This window comes from Salvia miltiorrhiza, chromosome 1 (genome assembly GCF_028751815.1).
Source record: "Salvia miltiorrhiza cultivar Shanhuang (shh) chromosome 1, IMPLAD_Smil_shh, whole genome shotgun sequence".
NCBI lineage: Eukaryota > Viridiplantae > Streptophyta > Magnoliopsida > Lamiales > Lamiaceae > Salvia > Salvia miltiorrhiza.
The window spans coordinates 37449246-37472089 of NC_080387.1; the positions used below are offsets into that span (position 1 = coordinate 37449246).

Sequence of the window (22844 nt, forward strand, 5' to 3'; positions counted from 1 at the left end):
CTTTTCTTCTCTCTGAAAACGTCATTGGGTAAAAAGTTTTAGCATCAGAATTTTTACTCGGCCTAAGTGTAAATATGTGGATGTGATACAATATTCAATTATACTCCCTCCGTCCTTGAAATAAGTTCCTCTTTTTCCATTTTGGGACGTCCCCCAAATAAGTTCCTCTTTCTTTCTTTCTATTTTTGGACAACTACCCTACCACTAATAATACTTTATTTATTCTTACTTTTCACTTTTTCACTACTCCTAATACTAATTATAACACTTTTTCACCTTTCCACCACTCCCAATACTAATTATAACATATTTTTTTTTCTACTATCAATACACTTTACCATTTTCCTTAAAATTCGTGTCATCCCCAAAGATGAACTTATTTTGGGGACGGAGGGAGTATCTATTATTACTTTCTCTGTCCCATCGAAAATGAGTCATATTCTTTTTTCGGACGGTCCTAACGAAAGTGAATTGCTTTTTTATTTTTTTGTTAAAAATTAAGGAATTTAAGATTCTATTAATAAAACTAATTACAGTCTTATTTTTTTTATCACCCAATACTCATCCCTTATTTTTAAAATGATTTTTGAATTAATTTCTTTTAAGATCATTAATTTCACATACAATTAAATATATTTAATACACTAAACATCAACTTCTTAAATCATGTGTTTAAAAGAACCGCCTCATTTATGGTGGGAAGAAGGAAGTGTTTTAATAATATTTGTATAAAAATAAAATTAATTATAATATAATAGATTATATTGATTTTTATTTTAAAAAATGAAATTTACAAAAGTTATGTACAATAACTTTAGATTTACCAATTCTAATACTGTAAACTAGTACTATTACTTAATAAAAATGAAAATAAATAATAAAAAATAATTATATATTCTAGTTAAATGGAGTAAAACCTAATTAGTAATTACAAATAATAAATGACAAAAAATAACTCAATCAAAGCTAAATAATTATAGACGTGTCTAATCAGATATTTATTTACTATTCACATATTACAATGAGTGAATTTTGAAAATAACCACATTTAAAAATTCACAACCAACTCTATTGGTAATTGTGAATTCAAATTTTAAAATTTGAATTCACAACTATAAATATTGTTAGACGTGAATTCAAAGTTTAGAAACTCAAATTCACGACTAGCATTATTTCTAGTTGTGAATTCAATTGTGAATTTGAGTTTTAAAACTTGAATTCACGACTAACACTAGCAATTCAGTTGTGAATTCATCAAACTGGTTGTGAATTCTAGTTTTAAAACTCGAATTCACAACTAAAACAACTAGTTGTGAATTCAAGTTTTTAAACTCAAATTCACAATCAACACTAATGATTCAGTTGTGAGTTCATCGAGCTGATTGTGAATTCATCGAATTGATTGTGAATTATAGTTTTAGTTTTAAATTCATAGATTTGGTTGTGAGTTCAAGAATATTAAATTGTGAATTCAAGAACATTTCGTGTGAATTCATAAATCTGATTGTGAATTCAAAAAGAAAAATTAATTATCCGAATTTTTTTTCTCTTTAATCGATCCAATTTCTCCAATAAAATTCACAAATCATCACTAAATAAGTAAATGGAGTGATGATTGTGAATTAAAGTGAGCGACCCCGACCACGCAGCCTTGGGTATCAGCTACGGAATGTAGAGCATGATGTCGAAGCCCTCCACATGGAAACAACTTTGCAATTTTGTAAAATTTTCCAACATTCGACTTATATTCTGAACTTTAATGCGTTTTGTAAAATTTTCCAACATTCGATATCCACAACTTTGCAATTTATTTTTCTTTGAAAAAGTCCCCAGGTGAAAAGCCTAGCATCAGATTTTGCACTAAGGTCTTCAAGAGCTAATGAAAATGCACGTTAGCTCGATGCCCAAGATTATGCGGGCTTAGATCCAAAGCCTTGCTTTCGTATCCATATTAGTTTCAAAAATACTAAATCATAATTGAAGAGCTTGAAGATTGGAGGAAAAATAAGTTAAGGTCCTTTACATCAACCTTATAAAGACCAAAGCTCAAGTCAAATCCAAATCTCAAACTCAGGTCCAGCATTCCATTTAGAAACAAGGTGAAAAGCCCTCCATTTCAACTTTATAAAGCCCAAAACTCAAGTCAATCTCAAAGCTCAAATCAAGCCCAAACGTTCGATCCGAAAACAAGGTGAATGCTCTCCACATTAACGTCATAATACTTGAAAATAAAGTCCAAAAAGATTGGAGGAATATTTTTCAACAAATCTTTATCTCTCATCTCTTCTCTTCACCAACTTCATCAAGTTTCAAGATGTCTACAAAAGGCGAGCAAGTGAAAGATGAACATGAAGCCGAGATATGCATAAAGCTAAAAACATGCGAAAGTGAAAAGCCTTCAACTAAATAACATGAAGTCTCTTCTGGTATATGGCTTAATATATGTTAACTAACTCAAAGAATTAATCATGACTTTGATCAAAGATATATAAAGTCTAAATGACCTCAAAATGGTCCTGGACTTATAGGAAGCCATGCACTACGAGGATTGATAGCTTGAACTATCCATGATGCTCCTTGATATGAGGTTAAGCATGACTATAAATGGAATTGAAAAATTATCGTGCAAGAGCGTCATGACTTTGATAAAAGCCAAGAAATATATAGTGAGATGAAATATTTTGAAAAGTCTCCAATTACAGAAGAAAAAGAAGAAGAAGAAGAAGAAGAGACAATGTATTTAGTCACGAGTCCATCTTCTAAGATATCATGCAACCTATGAAATGTTCTTTGGTAAGAACTCAAACTATCAATTATGCTCATTAATAAGAGCCTAAACTAAAGCTCCTAAACACGAGTAAAAACAAACTAACTATTTGGAGAATCATCCAAGTTGAATACTCATTGACACGAATATAAAATATCTACAGCTTCAAATTCAAGTGAAAGACTCGTTGACATGAGTATAAAATTAATGTCTATAAACTCAAGTGAAATACTCATTGACACGAGTATAAAATGTATACAAATTTAAATTTAAGTGAACACTCCTGACACAAGTATAAAAGGGTCTATGAATCTAAATTCAAATTTGACTCCTCAACACGAGTATAAAGTCTTTAAATTCAAATCCAAGTTGAATACTCATTAACACGAGTATAAAATATCTATAAATTCAAGTGAAGACTCCTAAAGTATGAAAAGTTTACTAATTAATTAGTTCCGAAAAGCTCTCTTATACGTTTATACTCATATTACAAAGTTTTTGAATTTTAAACTTACTAATAATTTATACTCACGTTTAAGAGTTCTTCAATTTAATACTTTATACATGTATTATAGGTAAAAGAACCTTCAATTTATATTTGCGCAAATCAAAAGGCAACATATTGAGTGACAATTATCACTTGATTAATCGACCATATGCCACATGTTGTAAAGATAACATTTCTTTTTAGATTTACACTCACACATATACACCTAGATGACTCGAGCTCTTTTAAAATTAGTTGGTGGAGAAATTGGAAAAGAAACACTCCCCCGTCCACGAAAAAGAGTCATACTTATCTCTCTTTTTTTGTCCATGAAAAAAAGTCTTGTTTCACTTTTTATAGAAGGGCTAAATGCCGATAAAACCTATAACTATATGCCCTCTTGCGTTTTGCATCAGTTTCAGATATTCTGCCACAGTATATCCCAACAAGCCTCCAATCGCGATTTGCATCTGGTGAAGAATTCTGGCGACCTAGCTTAATCTACGTGTCAAAAATTTTGATGACAAGGCAGCATAACGTCTACATGGCAAATACGTGTCAAATTCATTTTTTTTTAAATAAATGACGTGTTGTGAAATGACATCGTTTTCAAGCTCGGTCTTCTCTCTAATCTGCACCAGAACCCCGATCTCCATTCTCTTTCAATTTTAGAAACTCCGCCACCTCCCTTGAAATTCTGACGGCGTCGCCGCTGCTGAGGGCCGGCGAGGCTGTACTGCCACCCCTCGATCTTTCTTCTTAATTCCAAATCCGCTGCTCAGTCCCAACTCACACCGTTTCTCAAACACGCACGACCCACTTCCTTTTTTCTCGCGAGTTCCGCTGCTGCCGTTCGCCTCTCGAATCCGACGGTCGTCGACTGCTGTTGGCGTCACATCCTTGCCCAACGACCTCTCCGAATACCCACGCTCAAGGCAGATGAGCAAGCCCTAATTATTCCAATTTAGTGGTCGCCGCCGCCACCGTTGTGGCTTCTTCTCTAACGAATGTCGCCACCACATCCTTGCCCAACGACCTCTCCGAACACCCATGCTCAAGGCAGAGAGGCAAGCCCTAATTCTTTCAATTTAGGGGTCGCCGCCACTGTTGTGGCTTCTTCTCCGACTAATGGGTTGGTTTCTCTCACTTTCTCTCAAGTCGCCTCTCTCTCACAATCAATTGGAGAAGAGAGGAAGAGAGTCTTCCTCTCATTTTTGAAATCGAACGCGCCGTCGCCTTTCTCTCAAATCCGGCGATGCTTGCTGTTTCTGAGGTCCGTCGGACACCTTGCTGACGCCAGCATCCTCCTCTTCCTTTGAGAAAGCTCCGACAATGGTGAGGTGGGAGAGATCTAATTCTCCAATCCAACCTCAGAACCCTAATTCAACAAAACGACGTCGTTTTGTGACTAATAATTTCAAAGAAATGTGAGGCAAAACAACGTTGCTTTGATTATCAGAATTCCATGCCACGTAGATAAGTCTGACTGCCAAGTCAGCTTCAATTTTGCCGAAAAACTACATAGAGCACAAAAACTGATTGGAGGCTTAGTTGGGATATACTGTGGCAAATTTCTGAAACTGATGCAAAACGCGAGAGGGTATATAGTTATAAGATTTAGCGGCCCTTTATATAATTGTACCCTTTCTTGACTTCTCTATATACTTTATTTTCAATTTATGGACCCACCACAATAAATTATAAACACCATACTTATTCCTTAATTATATCTTAATCTATTTGCTTAATTAAGCCCTTCCCTGTTACATAATTCGATCAAATGAATCATTTTCTTCCATTTTTAGGTGAAACTCTAAAGAGTCTTATACATACTGCGCCCCCTCATCCTTAAGTGAAACCCTAGTTTCACACCTATCCTTGCATTGCCTCCCTCAATTATTTAACTGAAATCTGTGTGAAACCCTAACTTCACACCCATCCTCATTGCCGATTACTTTTCAATTTTCTCTGCATCTTCTTCAACCATCTTCAATTTCTCTCTGTAAATTCGATGATTCTACCTTTGAACCACTGGATTTGTTGCCATCTTCGATTCATGAGTCAGGTCTTTGTCCGATTGTTCGTGATACGTCACCTTTGAAGGAGTCCTTTCCGACGTTCTCACAGGTGTTGACGGCGACCCACACTGAATTGCTTGAATGGGTCTTGTTTGTATAATGTTTTTGCTATTCTTTATAGTTGCTTCAACTATTGTGAATGGGAATAAATCAAATTCGCCATCGAAGATTATTTTTCTTTCGTGGTCTTGAAATCGCTCACATGAACATGATTTTAGTTATGAATCTTTTAGATTTGTATGTCCTATAAAGGTCTATCTCATCTGGCAAGAGGTAGAAACTATCTGAGGTTTTGGTTAAATAAAAACATTTTTCATTTATGTGTATTGTGTTATACATAGGTAGAAATTTGATTTTTTTCATTCGCACTAATTGCACTTAATTGACTAAGGCTCCAAGTGAGTCTACTTAACTGATTTTGAAGTGTAAGAGCATGTTTAATTGCATTGGTATGTGCCTTGACCTTTTTTCTTTTTCTTTTCCTTTATCCACACTCCAGCTTTTTTACCCATATCAAGCTTGCTTGCCATTTTCCTAATTGTTAACCTCTCTAAAACAGATAATTGCTTTTACATTATCTTTGTGTTTTGATCATTTCTTCATTGACACGAGTTGGATAAACTGCCACATAGAGTTTTGTGCACGTGCTGCTGTCCAAATGCGCCAAATCGTCCTTACATCAATGTTGAACAGACTTGTTGCCTCCTTCTTGGAACCGTACTGAAGCTTGGAGTCCTTGTTCTGAAGCAGCCACTGTGCTATGTTTTGTTCCTCTGAATTTAAGACATGTTTTTTTTTTTTTTCTTTTGTTTGTCATATTGCTCTCTTTCTTTTTGTTAGTTGTACTTTTGATGTAAACGGAGAATGAAGCCTTAAATGCTCATCTATTTATTGATGTATTTGGAGCAAAAACAAATTTGAATTTGCCTCCAATTTTTGGGAATGAAATCTGAAAATTTGGAAGAGAAATCAAAATTAATTTGAATTTTTCACTTCTAAGTCTTTTCAGTTTGCTGCATTAAATTTAAGTGTATTTCAAATTTTAGGTTTTAATTTAATTTCCATTCAATCAATTCAGTTTTCGAAGTCTGATTTTCAAGACTAAAATATTGAAGTCTGAAATTAAACATGAAGTATGCCGAAATTGAAGTCGTAACAATTGACTAAATCACTCATCCAAGAATTCAGAATTTGAATTGTTAAATTAAGATGAAAAATTAAAATGTGAAATAATTAATGGAATAGTTTTATTAAAGTTAAAAATATTAACTTCAAAAGTTAATTTGAGATTAAGAAATTTAAATAGTATCATTAGCACTAGGGTTAATGGTTTTTTTTACCATTCTCAAAGATAAAAAATAATACCCACTATAAAAGAAAACTATAAAAACTACTCATTTCGAGCTTGAAAGGACAAAACTACCCTTACTTAATTCATAAATAATGCTGAAATCGCAAACTTCGCTCGACATGTTCGACTAATGCACGTCGAGCATGTTGAGCATCAGTGGTAAATACACTAATGCTCGACATGCATTAGTCGAGCATGTCGAGCATGTCGTATGTGTGATAAATATATTAATGCTCGACATGCTCGACTTCAGCAAGTCGAGCAATAGTGATAAATACTTCAATGCTCAACCATTGCGAGTCGAACAATCGAGCATTTGTAGTCGAGCACTCTTAGAAAATACACTAATGCTCGACATTTATCGTTTACAAGTTGAGCATCAGTGCAAAATACACTAGTCCTCGACATAAGGGCAAAAATGTCCTAAATGAGTATATTTATATGTTTTGCATATAAATTACTAAACTTTCAACAAATTCTCTTTTTGCATACGAACTTTAAAATCTTTATTAAAATTACTCAACTATTAATTTCTTCTCATTTTGCATATTTGCCCATTTTTCATCTTGTTGACATGACATAAATATACTCACTTGACATGAATATGCTTGCGTAGCATAAATATGGTCGTGTGGAAAAATAGAACTGACGTTGTAATGTATAGTTGGATGAAAACGACATCATTTCAGGTCCAAAGTTTAGTCGAAAAATTGGCAAATATGCAAAACGAGAAGAAATTAATAGTTGAGTAATTTTAATAAAGATTTTAAAATTTGTATGTAAAATGAGAATTTGTTGAAAGTTCAGTAATTTATACACAATTAATCCTTTTATAAAAGATGTGTATTTTTTATGTTTTGTCTTTTAGAATGAGTATATATCATTTTGCCCCTTGGCACTATTCCTATAAATTTATTTTTATTCTACTTGCATCTTTTTTTTCTTTTTTTAAATTCGTGTCAAATTCCAAATGAGACCCTTTTTCGAGATCTTTTTTGGTCAAGTAGGGAATAGTAATTTATGAATTAATTCAATCATTTTAACATGTTTATGCATCACATACGAGAAAGCTCGTGAGCTCATGAGTTCAAATTCCAGCATACTTATCCATCTAAGTGAAAAGCATCAGCTTCCTCCTTATGATCCCCAAAATCAGTAGCTAAGCCGTGGTACTCCACATGAGCCTTAGAGTACAACTTCACCAAGCACAAATAAAACAACACGCCAAAAACCGCCACCGCAACAACGTAGTAACTGAACAGAATGGCAGCGAGCGACTTCGCCCTTTCCACCGCCTCTCCGCCGTCGCAGCGCACCACGTAGTGGCCGTCGTCCAATCCGACCGCGCAGCCCTTGGGCATCAGCCGCGGCGTGTAGAGCATGACGCCGATTACAACGAGCCAAACCCCCTGTGCGAAAATCAACAGAGATCTCACGAATCCGAGCAGGAAGCTTCTAGAATCGGCGAGGCTGAGCACGGTTACGGCGAGGGAGGCGAGGATGAGGAGCTGGAGGAGCCAGTGGTAGCGCCCCTCGAGGCCGGCGTGGTCGGTGGAATGGAGGTGGAAGAGGAGGAGCTCCTGTTGAAACATTGTATCATCATAATGCATAGAGAAAGAGAAGCTAAAGCTTGTAATTGTATTTCTTGTTCTTCTTCTATCTATTACAATCATGCTTTTATAGAATTAAAAGAGTGCTGAAAGTCTACCAAAATCCCTTTGATTAAGGGATTTTGGTTAATGTTTGAATGAAGTAAATGCTGCTGTAATGTTGCTGCTTTTCTTGACTTCTATTTTCAACACTCCCCCTCAAGTTGAGTAACGGGATTCCCGATATTCAACTTGCCAAGAACTTCTGAAAAGCTTTTTAAGTCCACAGCCTTGGTTAGGATATCAGCAAGCTGATCTTCGGACCTCACAAACGGGAGCTCCACAATCTTTTCTTCAATCTTCTCTTTGATAAAGTGCCTATCCACTTCGACATGTTTAGTTCTATCATGTTGAACTGGATTCTCAGATATGCTGATGGCAGCCTTGTTGTCGCAGTACATTTGGCACGTCTTTGTTGGTTGAAGGCCTAATTCCATCAACAATCTTCTTAGCCAAAGGACTTCGGTTAACCCACTCTTGATTCCTCTGAATTCTGATTCTGCACTTGAGAGTGCAACCACCTTTTGTTTCTTGCTTCTCCATGAGACAAGATTTCCTCCCACAGATGCAAAGTATCCAGCTGTTGACTTTCTGTCATTCGGATTTCCTGCCCAGTCAGCATCGGTGTAAGCTTGTATCTCAAGGTGTCCAGTCTTTTTGAACAGAACCCCATATTCAAAAGTTTTCTTCAAATATCTCACAATTCTTAGCGCAGCTTCCATGTGGTCAGCCTGTGGTTGGTGCATGAATTGACTAACAACACCAACAGCATAAGCAATGTCAGGTCGAGTATGAGAAAGGTAGATTAGTTTCCCTACCAGACGCTGATATTGTCCTTTATCGGCTAACTGAGCTCCTTCCACAATCTGTAGCCCATGATTAACAGCCATAGGCGTCTCAGCTGGCTTGCAATCTAGCATCCCAGTTTCTGCAAGAAGATCAAGAGTATACTTCTTCTGATTGATAAAAATCCCTTTCCTCGATCTGAGTACTTCGATCCCGAGGAAGTACTTTAGTCTCCCAAGGTCCTTCATTTCGAACTCTTTGAAAAGATTCGCTTTCAACTTCTGGATTTCTTCTAAGTCATCCCCTGTTATGATCATGTCATCAACGTAAATGACTAAGCAAGAAATAAGATCACCTCGTTTCTTCAAGAATAAGGTGTGGTCTGAATTGCTTTGCTGGTACCCGAATTTCTTCATAGCTGCGGTGAATCTTCCAAACCAAGCTCTGGGAGACTGCTTGAGCCCATATAAGGTTTTCTTCAACTTGCAGACTTCACCCTCTCCAAAATCTCCTGAAAAACCTTGAGGCACCTCCATGTAGACTTCTCTCTCTTCTTCAAGCTCTCCATGAAGGAAAGCATTTGTAACATCGAACTGATGAAGATCCCAGTCCTTATTAGCAGCAATTGAGAGGAGCACTCTGACAGTGTTCATCTTTGCAACAGGTGAGAAGGTCTCCTCGTAGTCGATCCCATACATCTGTGTATATCCTTTTGCGACCAATCGAGCCTTGTAACGCTCAATAGATCCATCCGGTCTCCTTTTGATTGTGAAGACCCATTTGCATCCTACCGTTTTCTTCCCCTTTGGTAGTCTACACTTCTCCCATGTATGGTTTCGATTCAGTGCACTTATTTCTTTCTTCATGGCATCTCTCCAATGTGGAATCTTTAAGGCCTGTTCCGCATTCTTTGGGATCTCTTCGTCATACAAAGCTACTTCATAGGCAGCGGCAGTTTTGGATAGGTTCCCTTTGGCGATACCCCCAATAGAATACCGAGAGTTCTTCCCAAACTTTTCTGGTGAATAACGTTTAGGAGGAATTCCTCGAGTACTTCTAGGGGGTAACACATATCTCCCCTTGTCTGCACCCATTGTATGCTCCTCCTGTACTTCCTGTTCTTCTTCTTCAACCACTTGAGAAACAGGATCAGTAGAACCCGAAATCATAGTAATAGGTTCAGAATCTCTTACCTCAGATATCAGTGGCGAAGAAGATATTTGGGGCGGCGGTGGATTGGATTGCTCAGATGTGGATGAAGTAAGCTCGGTGGCTAGGTTAACCTTTTCTGTTGGATCTGCTTCCGGGACTGGCATTGGTAACCAACTTAACAAGTCGATCTCACTCTTACTCTCCCCCTGACTGGTAAGGTGGTTATCGTAAAAATACTCAGTTTCAAGGAAATCACAGTTCATGGTGGTGACGATTTGACGGGTTTTGGAATTGTAACACCTATATCCTTTTTGATTAACTCCATATCCTACAAACACACACTTGACTGCACAAGGAGAGAATTTGGTGCGTTCATGTTTAGGAATGTGAACGAAAACAGAGCACCCAAAGACCCGTGGTTGAAGTGTAAGGGCAAGAGGTATGGAGGCCAGAGTAGACAATTTCTGTAATGGTGTTTGAAGTTGAAGAGTCCTAGTAGGGAGACGGTTAATAAGGTAAGCCGAGGTTGCCACGGCCTCGGGCCAAAACGAGGAGGGAACATGAGACTCAATCATCATAGAACGAGTCATTTCAAGTAAAATTCGGTTTTTTCTTTCGGCAACTCCGTTTTGTTCAGGAGTGTGGGGGCAAGTAGTTTGATGAATAATCCCTTTTGTTTGACAAAATATTTTCATGGAATTATTAACAAATTCCCCTCCATTATCAGTTCTAAGGGTTTGGATATTTTTCTGAAACTGAGTTTGAACCATAGTATGGAAATGAGTAAATTTTTCAAAAACTTCAGATTTGTGTTTTAAAAAATATACCCATGTCATCCTAGTGCAATCATCAATAAATAACAGAAAATATTTAAAACCTTGTCCCCCTACCACGGGTGAAGGACCCCAAACATCAGAATGAACAAGAGAAAATATGGAGTTTACTTGTGTGTCATTAGGCTTAAAAGATTTTCGGTGGCTTTTAGCTAAAACACAAGTTTCACAAGATAAATTCTCACCATTTTTTATTAATTTAGGAAATAAAAGCTTAAGATACCCCATGGATGGATGCCCTAACCGACGGTGCCAAAGCCAGGCTTCCCGGTCAGCAGTTCCGTGAGCCAGCATCACCTTGCCTTGTTGAGCTATCTCATCCACATAGTACAATCCATCCCGCTCAGTGCCACGCCCAATAATCTCCCCCGTCCTGATATCCTGAAGTAAACAGAAGTGAGGATGCATTATCATGGTACAATTGAGTTCTTTAGTAACATGACTAATTGACAACAACTTATGAGATAGGGACGGAACATATAGACAATTGGATAATCGCAAGGTTGGGGAGATTTCTATAGTTCCGGCCCCTTCTACTTGAGTTAAGTCACCATTAGCAGTTTGTACATGAGTTCTAAAGGATTTTGATGACTCAAGTATATCTGATTTGTCAAAAGTCATAGTGTCTGTAGCTCCACAATCAAAAATCCAACTTGTTTTTCTACTAACTCGTTTATTTGACACTTGACATGCAGTAGGGGTTATTTCCGAATTTTCAGATAGTTTAGGGTCAAAAATTGAGTTGGGCATAACTGTGGGGCTGTTTTTAATAACATGGGGTTTATTATGGGATTTCCATAAACCCGAGGGACTAGACTCAAAAAAATGGGGTTTCTTTTGTAATTTTCGAAACATAGGGGACTGAAATTGAGAGAAGGCAAAAATGGGAGGGTTTGATGGATATTCATCAAACCCTATACCTAATATTTCCTCCCTTTGACCGAAAGTAGGCGCCTCTCTCTCCCTTTGACCACAATCATGCGCTGATTCTTCCTTTCCTCTCTCGGTTCTTCCTCCATTAACGCCGGCACTCACGGTTCCTCCTCCATTAACGCCGGCATAGGTGCCGGCAGCCGACAACCTGCTGTTTCTTCGGCCATCTCGGCCATCTACGCCGGCAGCAGCGCTAGCAGCCGCCGATCGGCTGCCTCCTCGGGGTATGTGGTGGTGGTGATCGGCCGCCGAGAGGGATTTCTCGCACACGGCGGGGTATGTGGTGGCTCTGCATGAGCTTATGATGAAGCTGCCCGCCGGGCTTGGGCTTGTGGCGCCGCACCCGCTTGCGGAATCCTCTACAGCGGAGCCGGCGAGGTGGATGTCGGAGCGGCCCAGCTCGACCGTGGAGTAGCCGTCGCCTGCCCACGTGAACTTGCCGCCATGGCCGCCTTTCTTCATTTTTGGAATGGCGATCGAAACTGTCGCCGGTGAGTTTCTCCACAAACTGATTTGAATTGGCTAGGAATGTTTTGGTTTTGGATTATGAACGATGATGATTCGTTTCTGAGTTCCTATGGTTAAACCTGCTTTGATACCATGTTGAAACATTGTATCATCATAATGCATAGAGAAAGAGAAGCTAAAGCTTGTAATTGTATTTCTTGTTCTTCTTCTATCTATTACAATCATGCTTTTATAGAATTAAAAGAGTGCTGAAAGTCTACCAAAATCCCTTTGATTAAGGGATTTTGGTTAATGTTTGAATGAAGTAAATGCTGCTGTAATGTTGCTGCTTTTCTTGACTTCTATTTTCAACAAGTAGGGTTTTAACCTCCCTTCTCTTCTTCTTCTTCTTCTTCGAATTCCGTCGACTGCAAAAAATGGGATTGAAAGCGAAGAAGAAGTCAGCTTCGAAGAGTTCTGCGCCAGAGCGGCGGCGGCGAGGAGGTGCGTGAGGGCGGATCGGGCCGGCGGGGCGATTCTGTCGAGCGCGACGGCGGAGGCGGCGTAGGTGAGGAAGGCGAGGGAGATGGCGGAGTGCTCGAGGTTGTGGAGGTGGTTGGAGGGGATGGAGCCGTCGGGGGCGAAGGGGTGGTGGCGGTGGGGAAGGATGAAGAGTTCCATGGAGATGGAGGTGAGGGTGGCGAAGATGATGAAGTGGAGCTCGAGGTGTTTGAATTTGGAAATGGGGAAAAATGGATGGGAGATGTAGGAATTAGGGTTTGTGGCGTGGAGTTTGGTGTGGTTGAAGAGATGCCATAGGCCGATGATGCAGAAGGCTAGTCCCGGTCCGATGTGGCCGCGCAGGCTCCCCATGCTTAATGAGAGAGAGAGAGAGAGAGAGAGAGAGAGTTGTGGGAAGCATGGGGATTGAGTCAATTTATACAGCTAAATTGTTTATGACTTTATGTGGTATTTTTAGAGAATGTGAGAATAATTTAACTCAATATATAAAATTATTACTCCCTCCGTCCCATAATAAGTGGCCACATTTTCTTTTTCGTCTGTCCCACTATAAGTGGCTGCTTTCTAAAAATGGCAAAAGTTTACTTTAATTAAGTCAACAATTACTCACTAATTTGGTCAACAATTGTAGGCCACTTTCTACAAATGCCAAAATTACTTTAATTAAGTCAACAATTACTCACTAATTTGGTCAATAATTATAGGCCACACTCTATTAAAACATATAACACTCAATTTCTTAATCTCCGTGCTGAAAAGAATGTGGCCACTTATTATGGGACGGAGGGAGTATATGTTTATTGTGAAATTAATTACTCCATCTGTCTCTGAAATAAGTTCCTCTTTGGGGACGACACAGGTTTTAAGAAAAAGTGAAAAGGTATTGATAGTGGAGAAAAATGTGTTATAATTAGTATTGGAAATGATGAAAATATGAAAAAGTGTTATAATTAGTAGTATACGCCCATTCGTATGATGCACGACGAATATCGAAATTAAATGACAAATTTAAATAAATAAATATAAATAATAACAAAAAATCAAATACTTACAAAATATGTTTTAAAAATAAAATCTAATAATTCACATCAATTACTCAATAAAATTCTGGAATTAAAAATTTAATTTTTCAATTTATGCAAAGTGTAATAATAATTATAGTTATTAAATAAATTTAATAATTATTCAATAATGAAAATTTGCATTATGCATATTATTACATAGTATTATTCATCATAATAAATATTTTCATACACAAACATAAATAAAAAGTTATAAATTTTTCATAACTTATTCATTTAAATTCATTTTTGATGATTTTTATACTTTATTAAATATACATATCTATTATTTTTCATGAATCAAATTTGATGGTGTTTAGAAAATAATTAAAATATAAAAAAATAACAAAAAAACAGTGAAAAAATTGGTGGAGAAAGAGAGAGAAAAAGAGAGAAAAAAAAATAGAGGAAAAAAAATTCCTCTTTTATATATTATATAGATATAGATAAATGATCAATTTTTCACGTAGGTGTATGTAATTGCTGAAAACGTGGCTTTGTGGAGCAATTACGAAAAATTATAGTATATATATTTTTTAATCTGTTCATGAATTTAATTAAAAACTTTGAATAAAATTTATATTACAAATAAACGTGATTTTGTTGTGGCTTAGTGGGAATGTACGCGTTTTTAGAAAACATACAAAAACTGTCATGTTTAAAAGTAAATTATGCAACTGTCATTGAACAACAGTCAAATTAGATTTAAACTTTTTTTTACGAAAAGTTGACTACAACATTAAAAGTAAATTTGAATTTTGCCGTAAAATTTTTAAATTATTCCGAGAAAAAGTTACCGTTGTATTGATCTTTTATATAATACTCCATCCGTCCACGAAAGAACTTCCTATCTTTCTTTTTTGGGACGTCCACAAAAGAACTTCCTACCTATTTTTGGACTATACCCCACCACTTATAATCCTCTTACTTTTCACTTTTCACAACTCCCAATATTAATTATAACATCTTTTCACCACTCCCAATATACTCAACTACTACCTTTTATCCACTCTCAATACACTCAACAATATTTTTTTCTTAAAACCCGTGTCAATCCCTCCTAGAAAGTTCTTTCATGGACGGAGGGAGTATATAGATTGAGAGTGGTGAAAAAATGAAAAGTAAGAATAAATAAAATATTATTAATGGTGTGGTAGTTGTTCAAAAATGGAAAGAAAAAAGAGGAACTTATTTGGGGGACGTCACAAAAAGGAAAAAGATGAACTTAGAGACGAAGGGAGTATATTAAAAAAAATTCACTCTTAGGGGGGTGTATTAGTTCAAGACTTTAATAGATTTCTGCTGACTTTTAAAATCTGGGTGTATTCGTTCACGACTTTTAAAAGTCTATGAAAATCTGGGTGTATTCGTTCAAGACTTTTAAAAATCTATAAAAATCTGGGTGTATTCGTTCAAGACTTTTAAAAGTCTATGAAAATCCTAGTGTATTTAAAAATCTACGGATTTTAATATTGGACTGATTTCCATGGATTTCATTCAAAAAATACACATGAAACAAATCCGAGCTCGAACCACGAGAATTCAAATCTTGAGAGTTTCCAGCGCTCTCTGGGTGCCAGCGAACGCGGCTGAAGAAGCCAGCGCCGGCTGGCACTAGCGGCCGCTGATACACCCAGAAATTGCTAAGCTGATACACCCAGAAAATTGCTAAAGCTTGAATACAGCGAAGGGCAATGGCGGCTTGCCTTTTCACAGTATGACCTTTCACTAGAGCTTGAAGTCTCGCCAGTCCTCTTATAGCGCAAAAGGCTTGCCTAGCCTGATGCGTAACAAGATAAAGAAATCAATGCTATTGCTCATTCTGGCAAGAAAACACTAGAAACATATTATTTCTAGAAATGCATCAATTCTATACCATGAATCCTCTATAAATACTTTGGATGCGTATGGCAGCCGATTCTTCACTCATACGCAGTCGAGTATCAGTTTTAGGCTCTTCATTTGGCAGCTGAAACGAAGAGGAAAGCACAAGAGAGAATATAACCACGAGAATTCAAATCAAAATCAGTTTCCAGTGCTCGCTGGGTGTCCAGCGCTCATGGGTTCCTTGCGGCCGCTGGAAGTGGGTCTATCGCTCGTTCCATACCCGCACTCGCTGAGTTTGTGGATTTCAAATCTGAAAATATCACGCCAAATTTATGCTAATTCATTAAAAATCCGACCAAGAATTCATTCAAAATCATGAATAATCCGTGAGAATTCTATAGACTTTTAAAATCTACATAAATCTTGAACTAATACACCCCCCTTAATGATATTCAAATAGAGTATATGTTTTGTATTTATCGTAAAATGGTTCTTAGGTTTAAAATTATACAGTAAAAAATTCCTATTTGAATATCTTTTTACAAAGATAGGAGTTTACTTTGTTAAGTTTAATAGGATTGGACGAATAAACATATGATTTCAGTATTGAAATATTACCAAACAACATTTGAAATTAATCCATCTTTTAAAACAAATGATGTATTAATATTGATTAATTTCATCGATCTAATTAGAGTACGTAGTAGGTAAGATATTTCATTCTTCATGCATTGTTACTAGCACATATCACGTGTACATACATATATTTACATTATCTAAGAAAAACATCACGTTACTTGCAATATTTGTCATGAAACTATATGAGCCAGTTTAAGTGAAAACTTTTATTGGGTAAGTGATGCATATGGAAACTTGTTAGAAGGAATAATACAGATATTGTAATATACGTGTCAAATACTGAATATTAATGTTTTGAAATGGAGGTTTGCGTACGAATTTGGATTATCATATTATTAGAATTTGCTTCTTGTCAATATAATTTATTTTATTTTTTAAGGATAAGTATCATATTAAATTTTTAATTATATTTATTTTATCAAAAATATTTCGTATTATAATTTAAGAAATATGAACGCATTAAAATAAATAATTAAGCATCTTCATAATCTTTAGGGATAATTGCGTGAAAATACACAAACTTTGCTAAAAATCCATATTTGACGCGAAGTTAGGATTTTACATTTTAATACACCAACTTTTGTTGTTGTCCAAATTTGACACGACTTAATTCTTAAAAATTCACAAAACAACCCCTTTTTGTAAATAATTATACAAAGACCCACTTATGTTATTATTTGGGACATTTAAACCAAAACAAGATATTTTCTTATGATGTTTTCTTTTAATCTTTGATCCGCGCCTAAAATGGTTTAAAAGAAAACATCATAAGGAAATATCTTGTTTTGGTTTAAATGTCCCAAATTATAACATAAGTGGGCCTTTTTATAATTATTTACAAAAATGGATTATTTTTTTGAATTTTTAAGAATTAAGTCGTGTCAAATTTGGACAACAACGAAAGTTGATGTATTAAAATGTAAAATCATAACTTCGCGTCAAATATGGATTTTTGGCAAAGTTTGTGTATTTAGGTGCAATTTTCCCTAATCTTTATTAAAAATTATTCCCTCTGTCCACGAAATGAGTACCCATTTGTGGACGACACGTATTTTAAGAAATATGTGTAGTGTGAATAGTTTAAGCAGGGACGGATATAAGAATTTAATTAGGACCGGGCGAGATTTCATCAGATGTTTTTAACGAATTTTTAGTAAAGAAAACAGACCGGACGACCGCCGAGATTTCATCAAAATATATACATATATATAGGTAATAAAAAAAAATTTGACTGGGCGACCGCCGAGGCTGCCCGGCCTCTAGATCCGTCTCAGAGTTTAAGGGTTCCACTTTTTTATTGTATTAATTAAAGAGATGTATGGAGTATACTTGCCAAAAAAAATGAATACTCATTTTGTGGACGGACGAAAAAGGAAATATGGGTACTCATTTCGTGAACGGGGAATATTATTTATACGTATACGTCAAGAATCGCTCCCTACATATATGATATCGATGGACTAACTTAACAGGACTTATATTTTGTTGTCCACACGAATAAAACCAATTATGCAAGTTTAATTAACTTGTAAGATCGGATAATGTGAAATTATTTATTTCCAGAATAATTGTACTGAGATCTTTATTCGTTCATCGGAAAGATATACTCAATACTCATAGTCAATTTAAGTATATTTAATTAACACAAAATCTTCTGTATGTCCGAGTTGATATGTACCCAAATCCTGACCCGTATGCTAATTCAAACTCGCATCCAGATCCAAATCGTGTAAATAATATTATTCAGTTATACAAATGACATTGCTTATAATTAACACTATTCAATTATATAAATGACTGTAATATTTTAAAATGTTATAGTGTCATTTTCAATCTTATAGTGTTATTTAAAATATTAATTAATGTGTCATTTACAATCTTATAATATCAATTACATGAAGTGTCATTTATATTTTTGAATAGTGTCAATTATACGCAGTGTCATTTATAATGTTATAGTGTCATTATACAGAGTGCCATTTGTATAACAGAATAATGTCAATTACAGGCAATATCATTTGTATAACCGAATAGTGTCATTTACAAAATTTGAGTAATGATGCGGATTTGGATCAGGATGCGGGTCAAGATCTGGGTACGGGTCAACCCAAGTGTACGGTGCACTCGGGTGTACCCAAGACCACATCTTTAATTAAAAAGTATCTTACAATCATAAGCACTCACAAGAAATTGGATGATTAAGAAATTAATTTAACGCATGTGTTAGTCTAGCGGTGGGTGATTAATTTCCAAAGTTTGAGGTCTGAGATTCGAGTCTATTGTCGTGCGATCTTTAAAGTTCTTTATTTAATTATGTCATTTATTAAAAAAAATTAAATTAATTTATTATATATATGTTAATGAGGCCTTGCTCTAGTGGCAAATGTGAGACATTTAAAGACTAACTCAAGACATCTTATAAAAAAGAATTTTTGGGTACTTCAACTTTGCCACTAGAGCAAGACCTGGTTGCAAATACATGCAAATATTGATGGGGTTAAATTTTTAAATTTGAAGTTGAAATTTCGATTAAATCATTTTTTATGAGATTCAATTTGACAATATAAAGTTTTACACAAATCACACAGAATACTTTAATTAATTTGACGATTTCGTAAGTACATGTATAGAACAAAATTTCGATGAGTCTATTTTGATGTGATTCAATTCTCTTTCTCTCTCTCACACGCACACGCACACGCACACGCACACCCACCGACACTCGACGACATGAAAAATTGGAGCATGTGATTATGGTATTCTCCATAAAAAAAGGGCCAAAAGGAAAAGTAAAGGATTACTTCTTCTTCTTTTTTTAAAAAATAAAATAAAAGCTTAATTAACTGCTTTAAATTAAACATTAATTTGCACATCTAGCTACTAGTCTATTATAGAAATATGAATATACGTGGTACAATTAATAAAGGCTTAATGTAAAAATTCACCCCTAAACTAGACACCCCTAGAGCGTATATCCCTCATTCTCGACCTTGGCCCAAATACACCCTAGAGTCCATAAAAATGGTACATTAGCAAGTTAACGACCGTTTCCTGCCGTTAGCTTAATTTTTTTTTAATTTACAAGTGGGACCTAGAAGCGCCTCCTGCAAGTTTCGACACTGCCGTACATAATCGAAACTGGCCGGAACTCCTTACTTATTCTTCTTGCTCTGAGTTTCATCGACGTTGAACAGAAGCGAGGGGTCGGAGGGCAGCTCAAGGCGCCTCTTCCTCCATGCCACCACGAACACGACAGCGATCTGCGTGAATGGGTTGCCGGCAAACTCCTTCGCCTCCCCTCTCAATCACACACAACCTTCTTCTCTCTCTCTCTTGTGAAATTTCGAATACCCAAATCAAACCCTAATACCCCTATAAAAGTTTGCCGCTGCCGCCGCTGAAGGACTAGGCAAGGCTGGTGCTCGTCTGTCGACTCCTGGCACCACTGTCCCTCTCTCAAAAATCTGGCAGCGTCGTCGCCGGTAGCTTCTGAAAATTGGTGAGGCCGTTGTTCTATGCCTGGCCCTTTTTTTCTTGGAAACGCCACTGCCTCTATGTCATTGTCAATGACACTTATTTTCGTCCGGCGAGCAGGAGGTCCCACTTAGAAATTAAAAAAAATTAAGTTAACTTGCGCGTATACCCCTCATTCTCGACCTTGGCTCAAATACACCCCCAGAGTCCATAAAAAGGGTGTATTTAAACCCAGCAAGTTAATGGCAAGAAACGGCCGTTAACTTGCTGGGTTTAAATGTATTCTTTTTGTTGGGTCCCGGAGGATCACTGAACAGGTGTATGGGGGGGGATACACCTGTATGCTATTTTTCAAAATTCTTTTGATGATAACTGAAATAGTATCGACTGATACTGAAAAGGTTGACTGAGGTCAGCTGTTAAAGTAAACTTCAGTTATAAAAAGGTTGTATACTGATACTGAAGGAACTTCAGTATTTCGATTTTAGTTAGGCTCAAAGCTTTAACTGATATCCACGTAAGGCTTCAGTCTAGATTTTGTAAACAGATGAGTGTTATGAATCTTACTAATTATCCGAAAATTTATCAGTTAGACTAATAACACTAGCAGCGAAAATTTAAACTTAAGAAATAGCTTAGTGATTAACACGATGTCAAATAAAGTTTCACTTTGCAATTAGTCAGTTTCAGTTAAGAAAGAGTTTGTGCACAGATAGAAACAGTAAAACTGAAAGCGATAAACAACAAAGGATTTTTACGTGGTTCGGAACAAGTTTCTACGTCTACGGCCAGTTGAACACATTGACAATCACTCTGGGCTTGTGCTTGCGGGTGCACAGGAAACCTTCAACTGAAACAAGGTTTCAGCGCCAATACACTGGATTGGACTTCTCGTCTCCTTTTTAACTCGCAAGTGCAAAAACTACACTTGTCTTGCGTGCGGAGACTAAGAACTCTTGAGTTCAGACACTGGCTCGAACTCTCTCTCTCAAACTCTCTTTTCGCTTAGTTGAAAAGGGTTCGAAATACCAACTAGATCATAGAACAGACTAGATCTCTGTAATCGAGGACTTAGGCTTTGGATTTTACAAAGTATTTGCCTAAGTAACTAAGAGAATGTATGAAATCAGTAAACTGATTTAGGCTTTGAGTATTCTCTTCTTCAATTCAAGCTTTGAAAGTAGTTAGTAGGCTGAGTTGCAATTTTGGCAGAGGTTCAGCTTGTGCGTTTGAATCGGTAATGATTGTAGTGTTCCTCGAGCTTTATTTATAGCCGAAGTCTTGAATAGATCCGTTGGTGAGATGGTCTTCAAGATTTTGTCTGTTGTGAGAGTAATTTGAAATTGACTGAGGCTTCAATCTTCGAGGTTCCTAATTTGGTGAAGAACGATGTCTAAAGTACAAGAGGTAAGGCGTCTCTGAAAAGTTTGCACCAAAAAGGAATGTTCTGCAGAGAAAGGACGATCTTCAATATCTCTGCATTTAATGTGGATGTACTTGAAAGTACGTGACTTCCTTTTAACTTAAGAGTTTCAGTCCGATGAAGAATGTCAACTGATACTTGACTTGAGTATCAGTCCGTTAAATCCACGTGGTCAACATTAATACTTCAGTCATAACTGATCTTTCAGTTATATTCTCGCCCAGTCAATACTTCAGTATTTGACTTGGTCTTTCACAGCTATCTTCAGTTGAGGTATTCAATCTTTAGTCATTCGGTCTTCAGTCTTCAGGACAGCAGTCTAACTAGAAAACATGAACTCTAACACTTGAGTTCAAAAAGTTCTAGTCTATAAGAAAATCTAAAAATTTAGGCATCATTAAAATTAAGACTAGGATATTTCATTAAGTTTCCAACACTTTTTATAGACTTTGAGGGTGTATTTAAGCTAAGGTCAAGAATGAAGAAGTATACGCTTTAGGAGTGTCTAATTTAGAGGTGGATTTGTAACTTAACGTATTAGTAATAAATAATAGTCAATCAGCAAATGATATGGCCAACATAGACGATTTCTACACGTAATTAACAACACTAACGCAATATCAGGGGAGTACATGTTTCGTTGATGATTTGAAATCAAAATATGCATATCTTTTCCTTCTAAAATTGGATATAACAAAGTATTGTCCACATATTTTTGAACGGGACATTAGATCTATTATATATATATTGTGTTATATATATAAAGAGAGAAAAAAAATTAATGAGAATGGTCAAATTGCGATAAGAAATTAGATACGAATCTAGCTTAAAATATTCAAATTCTATAATTGATATTAATTTATTCAAATTTATCGTTTAACAAAAACATAATGAATAAATCAGTATAAATCTAAGAATAAACTGCTTGTAATACATTAATAGCCGTTCAAATTTGAGTTTGAATTTTGGAGGGGGAAAAATTTATCATGTTAAATGAATACGCTATATTTGTACATTACAAGCAGCTTCTTTGTAGATTTACATTAAATTATTCGTTATTATCATTTCTTACGAAAATAATTATTCTTACTATAATATAACACTATATATAAGGTGTGGTTCTAATGAGAACAACATTTTTCATGAGTATGTGAGAACCATTATAATCAATGTATCCGTCGTAAAAATTAGCACAATAATTGTTATTATTAATGCACTCGAAAAATAATAAGAATTTGCTCTCTCCAGGATTGAAACTTGGGTGATGCATTCATTCAGCAAGATGATGCATCCATCGTAGTTATTGATGATCTGAGGGTTTAAAACGGTTCTCTGTTCTTATTTCATTTAGTGGTTTCTACTTGAACCTCTCCTTATATATAGAGAAAGATCATTTCGATCTCCCTTCTTATTGT

General features: G+C 36.1%; 1 protein-coding gene across 1 annotated transcript; it reads right to left on the reverse strand.

Moving 5' to 3' along the window:
- Positions 1–7554: 7554 nt before the first annotated feature.
- LOC131023868 (uncharacterized) lies at positions 7555–13436 on the reverse strand. The gene is made up of 2 exons (XM_057953499.1): positions 12971–13436; positions 7555–8273 (listed from the first exon to the last, which is right to left on the reverse strand). Exons 1-2 carry the CDS (start codon positions 13354–13356, stop codon positions 7787–7789), a joined length of 873 nt encoding a protein of 290 aa, XP_057809482.1. The 5' UTR covers positions 13357–13436; the 3' UTR covers positions 7555–7786.
- Positions 13437–22844: the final 9408 nt, after the last annotated feature.